This window comes from Pelecanus crispus, chromosome 1 (assembly GCF_030463565.1).
Source record: "Pelecanus crispus isolate bPelCri1 chromosome 1, bPelCri1.pri, whole genome shotgun sequence".
Taxonomy (NCBI): domain Eukaryota; kingdom Metazoa; phylum Chordata; class Aves; order Pelecaniformes; family Pelecanidae; genus Pelecanus; species Pelecanus crispus.
Window position 1 is genome coordinate 206682337 of NC_134643.1, and position 20224 is coordinate 206702560.

The following is a 20224-nucleotide window of genomic DNA, read 5'->3' on the forward strand; positions in this document are numbered from 1 at the left end:
AACTGTGACAGCTTAATAGGTTAAACTGATTCACTTTCACTTGATTAATTGTCCCTTCAGAGGCATTTACAGTATCAACTTAATTGCATGTACTTTCTATTTTCTTTTGTTTCAGACACTGTTATTCTGCAAAATGATGATTCCAAGGATTTTCATTTTCTGTAGGAAACATGAAGATCGTGAGCTGAAGTAAAACGTTGGCAGAAGTTTCTTGAGAATTTTGCCTTTTCCTTATCTCTTTGAAGGATTATGTTTACAAGAAATTGATACCATCAAGCAACACTTTTTCGAAATAATTTAAAAAAAAATAAGAATAAAGCTGTATTTATGCTCAGAGAAAACTGGATTAACAATGAGGCCAAAGACTTTTCCTGCTACGACATATTCTGGAAACAGCAGACAAAGGTTACAAGAGATTCGAGAAGGTTTAAAGCAACCGTCCAAATCTTCAGGTCAGGGACTACCTATTGGACTAGGCAGTGAAACTTCTCTGGACCCTAAGATTTTAATAGGGAAGGATGCTGCAAGGCAGCAGCAGATGAGACAAACACCTAAGTTTGGACCGTATCAGAAAGCTCTGCGAGAAATTAGATACTCTTTGCTGCCTTTTGCTAATGAGTCGAGCACTACAGCAGCTGTTGAAGTCAATAGGCAGATGCTCCAGGAACTGGTGAACGCAGGTTGCGATCAGGTATGTATGAGTTTGGAGGGCGGATTGTTACTGCCTTCAAAACGAGTTTATGCTCAGGACTGAGGAAAGGATTTTGATGGAAGTTATCAAGCTTGTCAGTTGACAAAATGCACTGATTCTTCTGGAGTCATGTTGCTATATGACCAGCAGACTAGATGGACTTGCTGTTGAGAGATGTGCCTAGTGTGGGGTTAATTCATGTTAAAGGCAGTCATGGTGGCCTCTAGGATTCTCTTAGGATTTCTCCAGTTGATGTATAAGGCTGAACAGAGTAGCTTGTCTTATTTTATTTTATTTTCTAATTTTTTCCTCTCAATACTGGAACAAGCCTTAGCTATGAGTAATAGGGTGGAATTTTGTCTAGCACATCTAAGCTCAGTTCAGTCAGAAGCAACTGGAAGAAATGATAGAGGCAGTATATGGTCTTTGAAGAAGCTCACTTGCTGTTTGCCAGAAGCAGGTGGGACTGGCTGGATGTTCGGCAAGCAGTAGTGGCTGGGTGCACACCTTTTCTTTGTCACCTTCTCTGCTGCTGATAGATCTTGATAGATCTTCTGATTGATCTTGATAGATCAAAAGGTAGTAGCCCTGTCTCAGATAAGGGACTTGGCACAGAGATACTTGCTTTTGTCATTCCAAGATTGATGCTAGAATGTATTCTTAATTCAGAGACCATTCAGCTGGTGCAGAACATGGTCTTTATGTGTTGAGGTGCATTCATCTTGCATGTGCTTCCAGCACTGGTATTGACTTTCACCTCTGTTCAGGAGTAGTTCAAAATTTTGCTTTTTAGAGATGAAGTGCTGGTTTGGGTTCAGGTTCTGACTGTTGTAGAAACAGCTTTTTTCCCGTGTGATTGAATGGCAGTTGTTGACAAGCTGAAACACTTCCGTTTATAGTCCTTGATATAAATTGGAGAGATTTAAAACTGAAGTGCTTTCAGTGGCATTTCCTTGATTTCAAAACTTAAGCTCCATTCACTCACGGCAGAGTGTGAGGCTTTACTAGACCATATTCTGAATCTGTATGACAAAACTAACATCAGGCATTATTATAAACAGTCTGCATTTCTCTGGAGCTATACAGACATTAACTAGTGATGTTTCTATTCCAAAGAGTAGCATACTATGTGAGATAATCAGAGCTAGAGTAGACTGCAGATGCAATGAGAAGTGCTGCAGTACAACTAAACACTTCCTAGTCCAGTGAACCAAGATGCTGTACTGAATCACTTAGCTGGAGAAACCAAAGATTTTCTCTGATCTTAAGCATGCCATGAAAACACAGTGTTTTTTAGAACTCTACCCTCTAAATTTCCCTAGCTGTTTAGGATGAGAACACTCCCTGTGCATATGAGCCAAGGTTAAATGAGCACAGCTGGATTCTGGATTGGAAATGCACATTTGGTAGGTTACATGGACAAATCTTTCACACACAGAACAGGCTTGTTGGACTGAAATCTTGGAAAGTACTTTGAGAACACTGCAGCACAGAAATGTTAAGCCAATGTATAAAACAGAAATACCTGAGCACCTGTTAAAATTTCTTGGTATTAAAGGCAGTGTAATGCACTATATATGTAAAATTTTTAATATCTTTAGCTATTTTGACTTAAACATTCATACAGTGGTATTGCTTCTTACAGAACACTGAAAATGAGCCCAGTTCTGACTCTGATGTGGAGATTTTTGCTACCTCCTTATATTTGGCTGCACCACCCCCCACCCCTCCACCCCCCCTGCCACTGGCCATGATCCTTCCATCCTCACATTTACTTTTTCTCCCTAGCTGTGAGTTGTTGCCTGGAGACAGCATTATTGGGCCTATCCCTTAGGTGTGTTTGGTGTTCAAACCTAAGCATAAGCAGGATCACATTTGGCTAGAGTCCAGGTAGCGGTTCCAAAACTGGAGTCTTGTGGCTAAAAATGCTGGGTTTCCTAATGTGGGTCCAGGCCATGCGAAGGTTGGCTCTCCTGGAGGGTTGTGAATGAATGGAGCTTCTTGAGATGGTGTGAATGGTATCTGGTCCCGGGGATGGTATGGTATAGGGTGACAGACTTGATTACTACCTCTAGATTCTTCCTTTCCTCCTGGTGCTTGAGCTGTTTTGAATCAAACGCTGAACTGTTTCAGAGCATGAATCGGCCATCCCAAGCTACCCTGTCCCTGCTTGTGAATCAAAGCCTTTAAATGCTTACCTCATGGACATCTTCTGTAGTCCTGTAGGCAGCTAACGGATCTCTGGTTTAACAGAGAAGTGAAGTCAGCTTCAGTTTCTTTGGGGATGCTTTCATTTGCCTCTGGACCCAGTGCTAGCCTGAGGCTGGTAAATGGGCATTGAAGCCCACCCTCCCCCATCTCAAATGCCAGGAGTGAACATTTAGAGGTTAAGGATTTCAGTCCATGAATAGCTAATGGTCTACTTGAGCCTTCCCTTACAGCAAGCCTGCAGAATACAAGATCTTACACCTCCTGATCCTGCTTCATGGTACACTAATCAGCTGTTTAACGGCTGCAAGTCTTCTGAATTTGGCTACTTATCATAAGAAGCTCTAATCATGGGCATTCCAGGATGTGAAGAATGAATAGATGGCTATAACATTATTCAGTTTGATCTTACACGAACTCCATTTTCATGTTGGATTTGGGCTGATGCTTTTTGGTGTTCTAGATGGAACACTGGAAAATAATCCTAACCTTTTGAGTAATCTGTTCTGGTGGACACCATGCAAGGATTTGGATTCTTCTTCAGTCTGTTAATTGGGCCACAATAAGGATTTTTGGAAAGGTGAAGGGGAGCAGTGACAATTAAGAAAGAAGGAATATAAATTTTAGAGGCTGGGGAAAGGATACTTCTATTTATTACTCTTATTAGTTCCACTTGTCTAGCATATCTGTAGCATGGTTAGATTTTATCAACAACCATTTTATATGCTACAAGAGATGTTGCCTATAGGTAACATAAAGGTAGGGTTTGTAGCTCCATAGGTAACATAAAGGTAGGGTTTGTAGCTCCCTGTTCTGCCTAAGTGACTCTAAGTATTAATGTGAAGTTGAAATTGATTTCATTAAATAAAAAGGAAACATCATAACATCTTATTACTTTATTCTTGCTCTATGAAAGATCCATACAGACAGGAAATTGGTTATAAGCTGGTTGGTGAACTTAACAAGTATATAAAATGCAGTGTAATTCATGAAGTAAATACAAAATTCTTGTGTCTTTCAGTTATGTCGTCATAGGTGTTACATGTGAAAACTTTTTTTTTTAAATTGATTAGGAAGTTGCCAGTGTCCTTTTAAATAACCCATGTTCTTTCACAAAGATTTCGTTTTAGCTGTTGTGTAGGTTAAGATTTTGTAGTGAAATCTGGCCCCCAAAACTTAATGGGGACCTTGCTGTTGACCTGAAAGAAGCCAGGATTACACACTTTTTTTTTTAAGAGATACAAGACAAAATTACACACATAATTAGTCATAGTTCTTCTCAGACAAATGGAGCAACTTGTCTGTTGTTTAAGTCATCTTTTCCACAGTAATTATTTAGCAAGTTTCAATCAAAAATAATTAGTGCAGCATAAATTGTTTTGAAACTTGTAGAACATGACTGCAAAAGGCCAGACCTTTTTTGCTGCAAAAGCTTGAAGCCAAAAGCACTGCTAATATACTGTTCTTTAGTAAATAAAATTCCTTGGGCCTGGAAGTGTAACTTGCAGTCACTGCAGAAGGACAAGAGCTTGGGGCGTCTGTCCTGCAGGCTGGTAAACCGCTGGAATTACCTGGGGCAACTGGATGGCGTTTGGGGTGTGGTGGTAAATGCAGCTGCTGTTGTGGATTGAATTTTTCTAATGAATAGATGCAATTGAGCATATGATCAGTGACATTCCAGCAACCTGAATGGGCTGTACTGTACTTACTGTACTTCCTTAGAGCATAAACAGCCACTGACATTGTAATGTAGAGTGGGCTGCAGCAGTTCTACATGAACTGTGGAACGTTACGCACTTGTCACTTCTTCCTCCCCCCCCCGCCCTGCAAGCAAGCTTCTTTTCTTTGAGCAAGGGTGCCTTTTCTGGGTGAAGTTTTCTAGACATAGTTTGTTTGGGCAGCTGTTTTTTAAGAAAAAATGATGGGTTAGGATTTTTTACAGGCTGTGTACCTCCAGTAACATGCATCGTGTACTATACAGTGAATAACTCTGTGAATATATGAAGTGGGGAAGTCCTTATGCTTCATTTTTTCCAGAGACCTTTATAAATATCTCTGTAATAAAACATGTATGCCCCACCTGTGCCAATATCAGAACATTCCGATGGGGAAGATTTGTCCTTTGAACACTAATTATAGTGTCTTTCAAGGAACTGGAATGGTGTTTGCGGGTACTGTAATGTGTCTAAGAATATCAAGCTGACCATCTTGTCATCTGTGTTACACTGAGTTCATGGAATTCACTCTGTAGAAGTGGGGTGGTTTGAGGTTTGGGTTTTTTTTAATTCTTCTTCTTGCATTCCAGGATACTTTTGATCTCTTCATCAGGGATTACATCCTTTTTATTTAACCCATTTGGCAAAGATTCTACCCTGATTTGGGAACTACCGCTTGATTTTGGGAAGCTTTGCGAATGGAGAATACAGTACTTATCTCAATTTGAACAAATATTTGCACTTCTTTAAGTGAGGGAAATTCTCCTACGCCAAATAGAGCTTGGGCAGAAAGTTATTTTCATGTTTTGCATGTGGAATTAGTATTTGGTTTTTTCTTTTCTATATAGGAGTTTAGGTCATGCTTGTTCACATACAATCCACGTGCCATGTAGCAGTGTGTTACTGAGCAGTATGACTTTTCATCCTATTGTTGGAGCGATGAGAGGAAGCAGATACAAAGCAAAGTTTTGTTTTGGTAACGGACAATGCATGGCTGGAGCTTTGCTTGTAGTAAAATACCTGTTGTGATGTATTTGTTAAGAGGACAAGTCTAAAAAGACTTAAAGGTGAAGGGCAGCAAATTTTGAAATAGCCCTGAGCAAACGGGGACGGGGGGGTTAATTTCATAACATTGGCCTGTCCTGTAACAGAATTTTGTCTTCTGCTTGGGTAAACTTCACCTGTGTTAAGAGTTCTGCTTGCCCAGCTATTTACCAAAACCTCCGGGATGAATGTCTTAGTCATCTTCTGGGTGGTTTGGGTCCAGGTTGTTTTGTTAATGAGAAATGACTGAACAATGAGCTGTTACAAGATTGCCTAGGTTATTCTGTGGGATGTATGTTAAAGGTGGCAAGAGTCATTACGAGCTATCTTGCAGGTCAGGAGAAAATAAGTATTCTTGGGTTACAAGGAGAAAAAAAAGAGGCCTTCAAATGAGGGCATTCACTGCTGAATGCAGAAGGATTTTATTTTAGCAACTGAAGTAGATTTGATAATTCAGGTCAACAGTCTCTTGTGTGTTCGTTTGCCTCCCTCATTTGAAGGTAAGTTGTTCACTCTGTCTTCTCTTTGCTAGATGCATTCAAAGCTTGTTTCATAACCTTTTTCTATACTTTTTCTTTCTAACCTCCCTTTTTGGTTTCAACCTCTTTCTCATTTCTGAGAAGTTTCCAGTATCATCCAGTCTTCTTCCATCAAAGCATGTAGGGGAATGTGTTTTCCCACCAAAACATCTGAAGTTAGTCACTTAAGTCATTTTGGTTTTTAGCTGCTTCAGAATAGTCAGCCATAGCTTTCCAGGGGCTGGAAGCAAGAGGTGAGGATTGCTCTTGAGCTGATACCTGCCGACACCTCTCTCTTCTGTCCCATTTCTCTTGTCTCTAGTCTTCCTATCTTGCTGTCACTTATTCGTGACACTGTCTTAGTGAATACACTTAAATCCTCTGTGTTGTGACACAGTTCCTGCAATATATTTGGGAAGGTGCTCTTGCCTTTGTTCTGTGTGAGTGTGTCTTAGAGTATGCTCTTGTCCTGCAGAAGGGAGAAAAATAATTTGTCTTCTCCCTTGCATTTTCGTGGTGGTGGAAATACTCCTTGGCAGTAGTAGGGGATTGCATGTGCTGCTTCACATGACAAGATGTGGCTTCTTGGCAGCTGGGCCGTAATACGGCACTGAAAAAGACTGCAGCATGTTTTAAACTCTGCCCTTTATTCTTGTTAGTTTGCTTTCTTCTTTGGCAAACTATAGAATAAATTGGAACTTGGTAGTAGGATTACGTTTCAAATGACAGAACAGGAATCAGATGCCAGACTTCAACTGCAGATAAGTGTGAATCTTGAGTTACGTTAAACTACCGCTTCCCTATTCCTCATGTGAGATAATAATTCTAGAAGCTCGGAAGTTAATATAAAAGTCTAAAATTATATATTGCTGTAACAGGGTGCACGATTAACTTGCATTGGCTACTTGAATTGTATTTATTAAAATTTAACTGCCAGGAGAAGGTTGAGCTATGGTTTGGTTTTTTTTTTTAAATAAAAAAGGAAATGGCTTCCTTCATCACAGTCGCTAAAAATTCTGCATAACCATTAACTTCAGTCTCTGAATAAGAAAAGTCCTTGTGACCAAAAGTAAAGATTGCCATTATTATAACAGGAAGTTGATATCACAATAGTAGTAGGGTGTAACTGTTCCTTTGGCATTTTTTTGTTGTTCTCAGCCTAAATCTCCACTGTTCTTTTCAGTTTGTATCTGAGAGGAACCAAGGTGATTTTATGCTGAGACTGAAAAATAGCATCTCTGCATTGGGGGGGGGGGGTGTGTGTCTGTGTGTGTATTTTTTTGGTTGTGTTTGTGGTTGGTTTTGTTTTTTTTTTTTTCCCCTCAAAAAAATTGAATGATGCTTTTAAACTTAGAGAGGTTTCAGTAGAAGGACTGGATTCAAGGCTTTTGCATACTACAGTCCTTAGAGGTAATCCAAGATGTGCATTTGGAACTCATTTAATTCAACCTAGGAATGCTTTTCTGATAGTTGCTAAACTAAATAAAAGCTTATATTAAAGCTGCTAATTGAATATCGGTAGAATGCAAATAAAAGTCCATGACTGCTTCTCATATATATACATGTATGTGCCATATTTGTGTGGAGTGATTTTTTTTTTAATGTTTTCTTTTTCTTTTTTTTTTTTTTCCTAAAGCATGGCTGAATATACAGAGTAACTTACAATGGCAGTCCTTTTTCCTCTTTTTTTTTTTTTTTTTTTTTTTTTTTTTTGTGCTGTACCCGCAGGAAAAATCATTTTGCAGACATTTTGAAATTAGTTGATCAGCAGAACTGAAGCTGAGTTAACAGGAAGAAAAAAAAAATGGGGAATTTCATCTGTACCCTGTGTAGAAATACGGTCACCAGGTACATGAGCTTATAGTAATTTAAATTACAAGAGTATAGCCAGGCATTCAGTTACATAATATAATCTGATAAACTGAAGGGAACTAAACTATTTTTTCTTCCATTTTATTTATAAAATATCATTGCCAGATATTGTCATATTTGCCCAAGGACAGAATGAAGTTACTGTGACTGCATTTCCTGAAAGCATGGTAGTATTACAACTGTGTGTCTGCTTTCTGGAAATATTCAAGAAGCTGACTGAATTCTTCCCAGACCACTGCTGGAAGGAGAAACAGTGACCAGCATGGTGATGCCCAGGAGGTAGGGACTGAGGATTACACCGCTGTTGCTCTGAAGGTGAATGGTTATGTGCTACAAAACACAGCAGAAGTGCTTTTTGGTTGTGAGGTTGATCATGTCACTCGAGCGGGCCACAGCTTGTTGATGCTCCCTTGGGCACAATGTTCAAATCCTGCTCAGCAGCTGCTTGTGGTGGTGGTGACTCCTATATAATGTCCATGTCCCATGTGTGTTGTCCATGTATCCCCCCCAACCTACCGTAAATCAGGCTCCAGTACGTATATTCTTTGTTCCTTGAATACTGGCTGTCTCTGACTTGCAAACACACGTATGCAATGCTACCTAAAATAGGCAAGGAGAGACATGAGAGACCTTCAAATTGAGTCTTCTTGGTGATGGCAGCTGCATTTTTTCTCATTTGTTGGGTATGCCCATTAATTCCCCACCATTGTGGTTTGGGGTTTTTTTTAATATCTCTCTTAATGAACAGCTGGGCAGGCCCAGGTTTTCCTTTATTTGACTTAGGAAAGAATTCTGGCTGGATTGCAAGCTGCCTCACTATGGATATAGCTGCACTAGAGTAGATGTTTTACAATCAAGTACTGCTGGAACAAGCACAGTTCACACTAGTAAATTCTAGGAGGGACAGACACCCTATCTGTTCGCTTAAAGCTACAGATGTTTGTGTTAATTTGGGCCTTATCCTTACATAAGTCGTGTGCAGCATGTGAAATACATGTGACTTTTTTCACTCTTTCTGCTTCTGTTCATAATGTAATTGTGTGTGTGTGGCTTTTTTTCTGGCATTTTTATGTTGCTTGGAGTTGAGACTTAGAGTGGAAAATGCTGGTCCTTCTTTCTAGGTTTTCATCATTCCCTAGCTTTTTTGAAAAAAATAAAATTAAATTTAAAAACGCCTCTGATTACCAAAATAGAGGCTGAAATTGCTGTGGCATTGTGGTCTTTGGTGTTATCCTACCATAGCAGCAGCAGGCTTGTATCGTCCATGCTTGAGAGGGATCCCAATTTCCCATCTTCAGAAGATGCTTAAATAAAAGCCTGGTGAGAGTCAACCAGTCAACCTCTTGGTGTCTGCCTGCTCTACACATCTGCTGCTGGTCACCCAAAATACTGTTGCTGCTGGAATATTTTTGACTTCATGTTACTTGGTAGCCGATGTGTATTCCCTGATACCATGTGGCTTCTGCTAAGGCGGTTCTGTCAGCTCTGATCTTAATGGGGTCACCCAACTATGGTTGCAGCATAGAAAAACTGGTTTTGTTCTAATGGTCTTGTCCTGCCATCTGGATTGTCACTCACAGTTTATGAGAAACTTCCTGTACACAAATTGACATGTAGAAATTAGGTTTCACCCAAGAGATGCACATGTGCATATATGCATTATGACGACTGCAGTGTTTGCATGTTACCAACTGTTTGCGAAGAACTTAATCCATAGGATTTGGTACTGCACTGAAGATTTCTTTTTCAGTCTAAGTAAACAAGATTCTAATGTTTGAGGCTGTGTTCTGCTTCCCTGCAGTGCAAGAGATGGATTTTTCCTGATGAGAAACTTGTGCTCTTTGCTTTAACTGAATACAAGCAATTAAAAATATTTCCCCAGGGAGGCGAAGAATGAAGAGAACAGGAGAGGATACGAAAATACTTTTAAAAAAAAAATATATATTTCTAGGTCAGTTAATTTTCAGAAGGCTGAAGCCAAAGAACACTCTGTACCTGTAACTTTGTGAATCAGGTAACAGCTATGGCAGGATGGCAGGGACAGCCTGTGAAAATAACTGTGCTCTGTGCTGATTTGTCTTTAATTGTTATCAGTCTATGTGTGCATATATGAAACTGTTACCGTGACACATGTTGTCTTCTACACACTTAGAGAAATATAAACGCAATGTAAATGGGAAAATGTTGAGATTTAAATAATAGATTGCTTGAATGACCAAGCGTTTTGCAACTGTTTTCTATATCCTTTGTTACTCTAATGCATGATTTGTAAATTACTCATTTCAGCCGACACATGTGAAGATGCAGTGTATTACTCCTTACGTACATAAAATGCTAGAAGGAAGACTGCTGTTACTAGGTGGTAATATAGTTAAGTTCTTGCCCTTCAAAGGGATTGGTTTCAGTAGGACAACTAGCAGCATAAAATTACTCCTGTATAAGTCTTTATATGGTTAGGTTTGGATTTTATCCACCATTTATGAGTCTGTTGGATGTGGGTTATTTCAAAACAGAAGAAAATGTCAACACAGACTTGGAGATACTGTTGCTGCTCTGCAGCTTCCTTCTCTCCCTGTTTGTTTTGTTCTAACTTCAAGGCTATTCAAGTCTATACCTTCCTCTACCTGTGGTCATATTGCACTGTTTTTTCTGCTCCATTAGTTTGGATGACTAATATTCAACACCTCCTACATGCTTTTCTCCATGTGCCTCTGAATACCCTAAATTAATTAAATTTTTTTTAATAATTGCAAACTATTAAGAAAGAACTCTTCTATAGATGTCAACCTTATTTTTTTTATTTCATGTGACATCCTGAAGAATTATAGATGCAACTGTAATGTGACTTTGACAGCATGCCCCATATATTTTCATTTCTGCATCAGTTCTTCCATTCAATATCAGGACTCCGTAGTCTGTGCTTAAACTAGCCACCTGTCCCATTTGTACTTTTCTTCCAGCTTTGCCACAGTCACTGTGTTCATTCCACCTTCCTGCCAGATGTCAGCCTGATAAAAGTGCATAAAATCTATTTTAATCAATGTAATTGGAACCTTGGAAATACTGTGATGCGCAGGGTATCCTGGTTTACAAAACCAGAAAAAGTCTCTGGCTGTCCCAATTAAAAATATAAAAAGTTGCAGCCATATGACAGAGCTCTTTGAATCAAGACAAATCCACTCCATATTGGGCTCTTTTTGTCCTGGCTCCGGACAAGGGCCGAATAATTTTCTCCAGAGACGTGTATTCTGCCTTGCTAGAGCCTGTTTTTTTCTGATTGTCCAGCCCAGTATCTTGATTGTGCTTTTAGATGATCCCCTGATTGCCTGCATAATGTGTGCTGCCCAGACTTGGTAGTGACCAGCTGTCTGTGTGCTGGAGCAGGGTGGAATTCCTCTTTTCTGTCAAGTGCTCCAGCAGTTTCTATGCTGGAAACTCACTTCCACCTCCTTCCTGTGATCACTTCTTGCACCTTTGCCATCCTTCCCATTCTGAAAACCTTTTTATTATGTTCCCTAATGCAAGCACTAAGTTCATTGAGTGCTTTCTTTAAGGTGTGTTATGAAGAACCTGTAAAACACGTGTGGTGTTGCAGTTGTGCAAACGGTGGAGAGAAGACATTGGTGCAGTGTTCAACAGCGCAAATCAAAGACCTAGAGCCTAGAAGGAGTTTACAAGCGGGCAAAAGTCATCAGTCTCTGCCAGGACACATGGCGAGCCAGCTCCCTGTACTACAAAAGCAGGACCTCACTGGGAAGTGCCAGCAAATTCAAAAGCAAGCCACAAGAATGTTCATTTACGTTGGCGTGCCTGCCCCCACCCCCCATCTCTCTGTTTACTGAGATGAACCTTCAGGGCTTTTAGCCACATGAAAGTAACCTAGAAGAAGTATTTTTCAGTACTGCTTTGGTGCTGTAAAACCTTCTGTAACAAACCAGTTCCACTTTTCCAGGAACTTCCCTGTGGTTCGTAAGCATTAGAAACTGCTGGAGGTTGAGAACTTGCTGTTGCAGGCCCTCTTCTACAGTTAACGCAGAAATGGGTGCTCAGATTTACTGCCAGGGAGAAGCTGTTGCCTCCTGAGCCTGGAACACCTCTGCTCAGGAGGCAGAGGAGAGTCTGAGCTGCAGTTGGCGGTCTGCAGCAGAGCTCCAGTGTTGGAGGTAGAGCTGCCTTCTCCCAGATTCCTGGGAAGGTCAGAACGTCCTGCTATGTGTTAAGCATCTCCAGGAACGCTATTTCAGGCAAATAGCAGCACTACGTGTTTGAGAGGATTCCTTGGTTTTTTGCAAAGAGCCATTTTCTTCCTCTTGCCTTGTGGAGGAGGGTTTGTGCTCCCAAGCTCTCCACTGTCTACTGGAGTTTGAACTAGGTCATCACCCTGCTCTACATGGGCCAAACAGCAGCAGCCATAGCATTAACACAGCATGTAGGGGAGGCCAGTTATCTTACTTTCAGATATGCATAAAACTGCCTTCTGTTCTCCTCTCCCATTGCCTTGAAATAGGACCGTTGCCCAGCGCTAGACAAAACCCCCAGTCAAACTAGCAGGACACCATCAACCCTCCTTGCACACAAAGTTTTGAGTCCATGAATTTGGGGAAAACCCTGCCACTAGACCACAGATCTGGTTTGTTTTGCCACTTTCACATAGTAGTTTTGTGGTTTCCCAGTCTGGGAAGAGGCTCAATGGAACTAATTTTTACTTCCCCCTCCCCTGTTTTTTGGTTGGTGGGGTTTTTTTTGACTCTCAGATCATGGCAGCTAATGGATAGAGGAAGTATTACTGCTGAGGTTTAAACTCTGACAGGAAAGTGATAACTGACAATCATGAGGGCAACCGGGAAGCATAACAAGGATGAAACCCGTGCTAAAAAGCAGGAACTGGATGTGTGAGTACAAGAGGATGATGTTTGGCATTTGCTTGGGGAGGAGGGCGATCAGGTCACAGAGCTGGTAGTGCTGAGTTCAGCCTTTAGTAGCAAACTGGTTGGTTTAACTGGAGGAGCATTAGTGCTAATGAAGTATCTGCCTTGAGAATTGGATGTAGTTTTTCAGGATGAAAATCCTAATCATGCACACTGAAGTGCTGTTTTGGTCTCTCAGCCCCCAGGCTGCCTGCATGACCGAAGCCAGTGCGTGTTCAGTGAGGGCTTGCACTTGGGTATTAGGAAAGTCCTTTTCTTCAGCTCTGCAGTGTGGAAGAAACCGCAGCCTGAGCCAGAGCTGCTCCCTGCACACCAGGGAAAGCAGCGTGGGGTTCCCACCAGCGCCCCCCAACAGTGAGTGACTGCTGCTTGCTGTAGCTGGCAGGCACTGCAGAGGAGGAGAGGCGTCTTCCCCATCTTCCCAGCCTATTGAATTTAAAAGCTCCAGGCTGCCTTGCTTTCCTTCTCCCCTCTTCCCTCTTTTCAGTGTTTTTTGTGTGCTTGCTGTCTTAAAGTCATGCTTAACCCCTCATCCCGCCCACATGCTCTGCTCACAAAGCTTAATTGCATTTTGTACTTGTAGGTAACACCCTCTTCTATTCTAAATGCCTAGCTTCTATGCTAGTTGCAATGGCTGTTCTTGCTTTTGGGAAAATAAAGGATTTACTTTTCATGTAAAAATAGCTTTATTATTTCCATACGCGAATAGCAATTGGGGCAGGCATATTTCCAGGTCAGCCTGGAGATGGGGTTGGATAGTGAAACCCTCTGTTCCAAAAATGGGATGGAACCAGCAACAGTTCTTGATGTGCTGAGCAAAGCTAACTGGCTTGGAGAGAAGTGGGATCCTTTTTTGGGTGCGCATGTAACATGCTGGTATTCTTCTGCTGCAGGAGGGAGCCAAGCATTGACATAACGAGCACTTTACTCTGTTAAGTACCTACGTTAGTTTTACAGTTTTCTCATAATCATGTTCTTCTGGTAATTGTAGGCATGGGTTTTGAATACGAGATTACAAAGGAAATAATTTCTTAGGGCATAGTCTGTAAGTGCTCAAGAGTATCTGAGTAGAAGGGATGTTTGCAGGAGCAGTCTGTATTATTCCACAAGGTTGTGCTCAGTTGGGTACTGAGTAAATAAACATTAAATGTGTAAATCTTGGATAATGTTGCTCTATGCTTGTTTAGATAGTCCAGCTGTACTTTGGATTTTGTTCTCTGTGGTAGCTGTCTTGTGAATCTTCTGGCTCATTGCCATGTATTTCTAGATTTATATGAACATGATGTTCATTTTCATATTTTGCTAGTTCATATTTTTACTTCCTTCAGGCATGTTTTAGAGGTCTCTTTAAGGCTTTTAAAAACTAGTCAGGTTGGATTTTCCCTTTATCTTCACAAAAGTCACTACAGAAGTAAGAAAAAAGCACAGAAGGGGAGTTAAAGGCAGCATTAAAAATGTTCCTTCAGAACAGAAAAGCAGATTTAACATGAATTAAAAACTCAGCTCTGCTTCAGAGTTGCAAAAGCTCTTTTATTCACCAGAGAACTGTTAAAGCTAGTCATTTTTGGCATAGTATCGGTCAGGGAAGCGTGACAAAGTGCAGTGGAATGCACTGAGCTGTGATCCAGCTTGTAGTGGTATATGACTTTAGTGTATGGAGCGTTGCAGGAAGTGCTGGGGGGGTGGGGAGGCCTTTTCATTTCATCAGCTACTGAGTAACGGTGTTCGCCTTCCTCAGACCCCACCTGCAACAACAGAGGGTCCCTTGGATGCTTGAGTCAGAAGACAAAATGTGAAGAGTCTGCACAATCTTGAGTTTCTGGTAGAGCTTGGCTCTGTTCTCTGAGCACTGCTATGCAGAACGTAGTAGAGATGAGAAAATTCGGAAGAACAGCGTGTTTGGGATTGCAGATCAACCGTGCATATCTCTAGACTGGGACCATATCCCCAGCCCCACCATGCTGGAAGATGAAGATTCTTGGGCTGAAATTCTGTCCTCACTGAAATCAGCAGTAAAATTCCTATTGATTTCATTAGGCCAGAGCTTTGCTGCTTATTTTGAGCAGTAAAAGAGTCCTCCTGTTCTACCAGTACACCGACATGCTAAGTCCATTTACTTAGACTTAGGTTTTGGCACACGTTTTGGCCTTAAATGGAAATCTGTTCAAATCCATTTAATATCGGTAGCTTGGATTTCAGATTACGTGGACAGTTAAACCCAGCTATATGTGATAATTAATAACTAGTTAAGATATTCCTATAATTTGAAGCATACCTGGTATTTTCCTCCTTTCTTCTCTAAATTGTGATGATGGTGTCCACAGAGTTTTCCAAGCATTTGTAATGACATTATAAGAAAACATGACAGTACCTTTCCTGGCAGAACAGGATCTTTGGTCTATGACCTGTGTGTTAGAAACTGGGAAAAGCTTGGTGTGGTATGGATCGTGTTACCAGTGTAAACTGCTAACAAGAGTTTTACTGTTCACCTTGGGTTTCACATTTGCATTGCTCTGTTACAGTGATAATCAAACACAAAGCCACTGTTATATTGGCATTGCAGTAAAGCTGTGTGGTGCAACATCATTGCAAAAAATGAGGTCTCTACCCAGAAGACATTACAATCTGAACTGATGTTCCCAGGGTAAGGATGTAGGAAGGTTGCAGCACAGAGAAGATAAAAGGATAATGATATTTAGTGTTTTTATTGTTCGCATAGACATCTCTGTCATTCTTACTGTCTGCTTACTTAATGCTCTTCAAGAGGAGAGCTTGTGGTTGTATTGAAAACGTGGGTAAATGTTCAGAGCAGGAGTAAACAAGTAGTCAGCTGGTGGGATGTTGCAGCCTGTACGCTTCAGGTTAGAAAGAATGTAGGAGTTGCTTGGCAGATAGATCACTTAGATGGGACCATTGTAATACTCACTGCAAGCTCATTTGGCATTTAGGATATAGATCCTATTTAAGATGTAGGCTGTCAGATTATTACAGGCTAGGGTACTTCCACTCTAGATTCTTAGCTCTGCCCTTTTGCAGAGATGAGCTGAAAGTTGAAAACTGACTATTAAAATTGATATACAAGAATCATTATAGTCATTCAAGTAATGGGCTGCATATGGAACTACTATGACTATTACTGTTTTCTTTGCATGGCAGTACTTTGGATAGTTCCAACATCTCAGATATTGCATGTTCTGGAACATAAATCCTACAAGTTTCAGTTGTGGGAAAAAATTGCCTAAATTCAGGTTTTCACATATACTTCTATATGTGTATATATATATACACATACTTCTAAGCTTGCTTATCCTTGGCCTCTGTGGTTAGTCTCTGAAGGTGGTGGCAGATACTGGAAACCTTGATTAAAAATAATTAACCGTAATGTCAGCAATTTTAAGAGCTGATGGATGCCTTGGAAAAAAGGAATAGAGAGCTGCAATGCTTGTTACAGGAAGTGAATGTTGACCTTGGAAGCAGGGTGTCTTCTTGAACACTGCTCTTCAGGAATCGTTGCATCTGTAATTCTGCGTGTCACAGCATTATCCAAGGCAGCGTGCTCACAGACAGGAGCCCAAGAAAGATGCACACACAGTAGAAGTGAGGAAAGAGTGTTCTTCTGGAGCTATAGAAATTACTCCAAGACGACCTCTCGGAGTTTACTGGTGTAACATGAACTCGATCATCAAAATACAGAGACCATCTCCATGTATCATTACCATGGAGGCTTAGTTTTGTTTTGGGCTTGGCACGCTCAAAGAGTATGAACACAGATCTTCTCATGAACCTGTGGTGCGGTGTGGTGCAATGGTATCTGTTTAACAGTACTTGGCAACAGGCACACAGGTTAGAAACCAGTAGGAGTACTGTCTCCACCCAATTCTCGTAGGGGAAATTTAGGAACTTTGAACTTGATTGCCTAACCAGGCATACATCCTTACCTTTGGCAGCTTTGTAGAACAGGTGCATAGAAACTATATTTTTTTACTTCATCCAGAAACTGAGACATTCACCAGTACACTACTGCACATCATTGAGTCTCGGTTTCTGGAATCCTGCATTATGAAGCTTCCCTTCCAGGCCATGCAGTGTTGTGCTTGTTACTACTAGTGTTATCCCGTCAAAGCACTGGCCAGGTTTCGTTCTGCATCTCAAATATTTGAGAAGAATTTTGCCCAGTGTGATTTTGCTGTAGATCTCACTTCTAAGAATATGTTTTCTCAAGGAAGAAAAGTGATTACTTGTCTCTTTCTGGTTTCTTAATATTTTGCACCCTTAAAGATCTCAGAAGAAACATTGTTGTCTCTGAATATTATTCTTGCAACTGAGTGTGTGCTGTAATAATAATAATAATAAAGCCTGAAAAACAATTGCTATTTGTTCTCCTACCAAGTGACGTGGGTTGAGAGCATTGGAAAACAATGGTCTCCTAAAAGTTTGAGTAAAGGCTTGAAGGAGGGAGGTGAGGAACGTTGATCCACTGCAGGATTACTGGGAATTAGTAAGCAAATGTAGCAACACCAAGTGACTTGGTCAAGGGAACAGTTTCTTTATCTGCTTGAGCCTTCTCAAGCTTCCTCCTCAGACTTCAGCTGTGGAGGAAGGATGAGGGGAATCATGTCCTCTGCTCCGCTTTCCTACCTCTCCTTTGTTTCAGTCTAATCAAGTTCAGACTTCTTTAGAGTTCAAAATACTGTATTTTCCTAAGAAATATAGTTGTTATGGAATAGGTCCAATATCTTCTAGAGTCAGTGTTACAGGGTTTTTGTTGGCTTGATAACAGTGAGATCTTTTTTTTCCTTCCTCCTGTGGTTTAAAATTACTTGTCTAACATGTTGATTTATAGCCTGTCATGTAAGACTGTTTCCCCTTGGCTGTATCTTTTTAAGATGATCAAATGTATTTCTGAAAAATGTCCTGTTGTTGCCTTGAAATATTAGGTGATAACTGCACAAATAAGAGAGGGATTAGCTTGTTAAACCTAATATGACACCAACACACAAAATACTGCAATTAAAAACTTTCTTAAGGCAGCATAAAGAAAAAAAAGAAAAACCTTTTGATCTGAGATATCACAAGCATATTCCATTCACCTGGGATGTTTGTAGGGTGGTGTGAAGGAAGGAGAGGAGACTCCTGGGCTGGGGCTCCAGGAGAGCAGCTTTTGGTGGTGCTGCCAGAGCCGCCCATCTTCCCGCTCGTTCCTCCCTGGTTCACTCCCGCAAGCAGCGCCAGCACAGCGTTTGCGGAGCTGAGCAGTGACTGATCAGGGAACTGATCCAGGTTAAAAATAACTTTTGGGGGATGGTTGGAGGGACACGAGCACAATCGGGGGGTACGGCAGGGGGCACAGCAAGGAGCAGAGAAGTTGAGAGCAGTGGCAGCTGCCTTGGCTGTCAACCACCATCAGAGGAAATGCCGAGAGAAAGCTCAGCCTGTGCTCACGTGCTCTCCTCCTTCCAGCTGTGCTCCAGAGACAGCCATCTGCTCAGTGCTGTCTCTTCTTACTCCTCCTCTCACCCAGGTCTTACTGCCCCAGTGAGTTGCTGCTGGAGTTAACCCTAGCTCACTTGGGTCAAAATGAGCTGAGTTAGCTTCAACAGCTAAATCATAGGTCTGTGCTAACCCGGCTGCCTCTGGGGGCAAGCGGACCGCAGTGTGGCCAGGTAGGAGGGAAGCAGGTGATACCTCGGGCTCAGGGAGCAGTGAGAAGCAGCCAGGAACAAGGTGGGAGTAGTTTTCTGCTGACACGCTTGCAGCTGGAAGATAATATGTGAATACTAAGTTACGAACACTGAAAGTAGCGATATGGCCCTTTTTCATGTTGCTGTGGCTGATTTCATTGGTGGCTAATGGCAGGTTCATGAGGAGATACTGATGTTAAGGGGATGGCATTGAGGGGCATCTTGCAAGAGGATTTCTTTTCTTACAACAACCCAAAATACGTATCACAGCCTTTCCACGTAAATGGAGCGGAGCAAGAAAGGTGCTTCTTCAGTACTGTCTTGACTGTTAAAGTGTGCCACTTGGCCAGTAGCCAACAGAAATAATGTCCAGGTGAACTGAGTAAAGATACTGCTAAGGAAATATGAGACAAAAAAAGACAATTTAAGATATTGTGGAAACGTGGAAAGAAATTCTTTTATACTTTCAAAAGATACTTCTGAAAAGAATTATGCAATAAAGGCAAAGCTGGATGACTGTATTCCTTTCAGTTGTTCTGTTCAATATTATCTAATATTTCCCCCCTACCCTTATATGTTTAACTGGTCTTGGGTGTCTGCTTGCAAGGTTCCTCTAGGACATCGATCAAAGTGTGTGTTACCAACTGGGTATTTATTTATTTATTTTTACACTTCTCTGTTCTCACTGAGTACAGGAAAGGAGTGGTCATATGAAGCATTACCATGGAGCAGAAACAGTCTTTAATTTTCTTCCTGCTCTTAGTCACTTTTGGGGACCCTGGTGGGCATTTCTCCCTCCCCCCGGTAGCTCCTGAGCTGAGGAAGATGCAGCTGCTCTCTTGGGGGAATTGTTTGCGCCTCCGTGGAATCTTGTCCCGGTCAGCTATGTGCTAAGAATGTGAATAATTTTGCTGCGGCTGCTTTACATGTAAAAAGCCTGACCTTAAGATATTTTATCCAGCTGGGTTTTTTTCTTTCTCTTTTTCTTTTTTGCCTCCAGCACTGGTAGAGTTGAGAGTTTTGTCTTGCAACTGCAGAAGGCTGCAGTGACTAGCAGTCGTATAAAGCGTTTAGTACAAAGGGGTTTTTTTGTAGTCTTAAAAATCATTAAGTGGCAGTCAGTGGTGTTTAGCAATTCTTACTTTTGGACCTGAAGTTATACATGTGTATTTGATAGAGTTAATGAAACTAAGCGCTGCATGGAGACTTCTGGAAAATGTCTAATGAGATCCCTGGTGCTGCAGAGTTTGAGTATATTGTATTACAAGGTTGAGCATATTGATTTTAAAATGTTAAAAGCTGAATGTCTTTTTTCTATTTTTGAATGAGAATTTTAAAAAAGAAAGAAAACATTACAATTAATAAATAAAATTCAAAAATGCTAACAAATTTTTAAAAAATAATATTGTATGTAAGTGCTACATCTTCCTACTCTTTGAACAATAAATAATCCAAGTTGTCTTGCCCAGCACACTTGCATTCTGCGTGTGTGTGTATGTGTCTGTACTGGAATATATTAGGAATCTCAAGATAAAACCCAGATGTTTCTTCAGTCACGTGAGACGGG

General features: G+C 41.0%; 1 protein-coding gene across 1 annotated transcript in view; it reads left to right on the top strand.

Annotated features, from left to right (window-relative positions):
• Positions 1-352: 352 nt before the first annotated feature.
• Positions 353-20224, top strand: part of LATS2 (large tumor suppressor kinase 2) — a 44470-nt gene continuing 24598 nt past the window's right edge. The window contains exon 1 of the mRNA XM_075715387.1: positions 353-691. Coding sequence (XP_075571502.1) covers positions 353-691 — 339 coding nt within the window. The remainder of the gene's footprint in view (positions 692-20224) is intronic.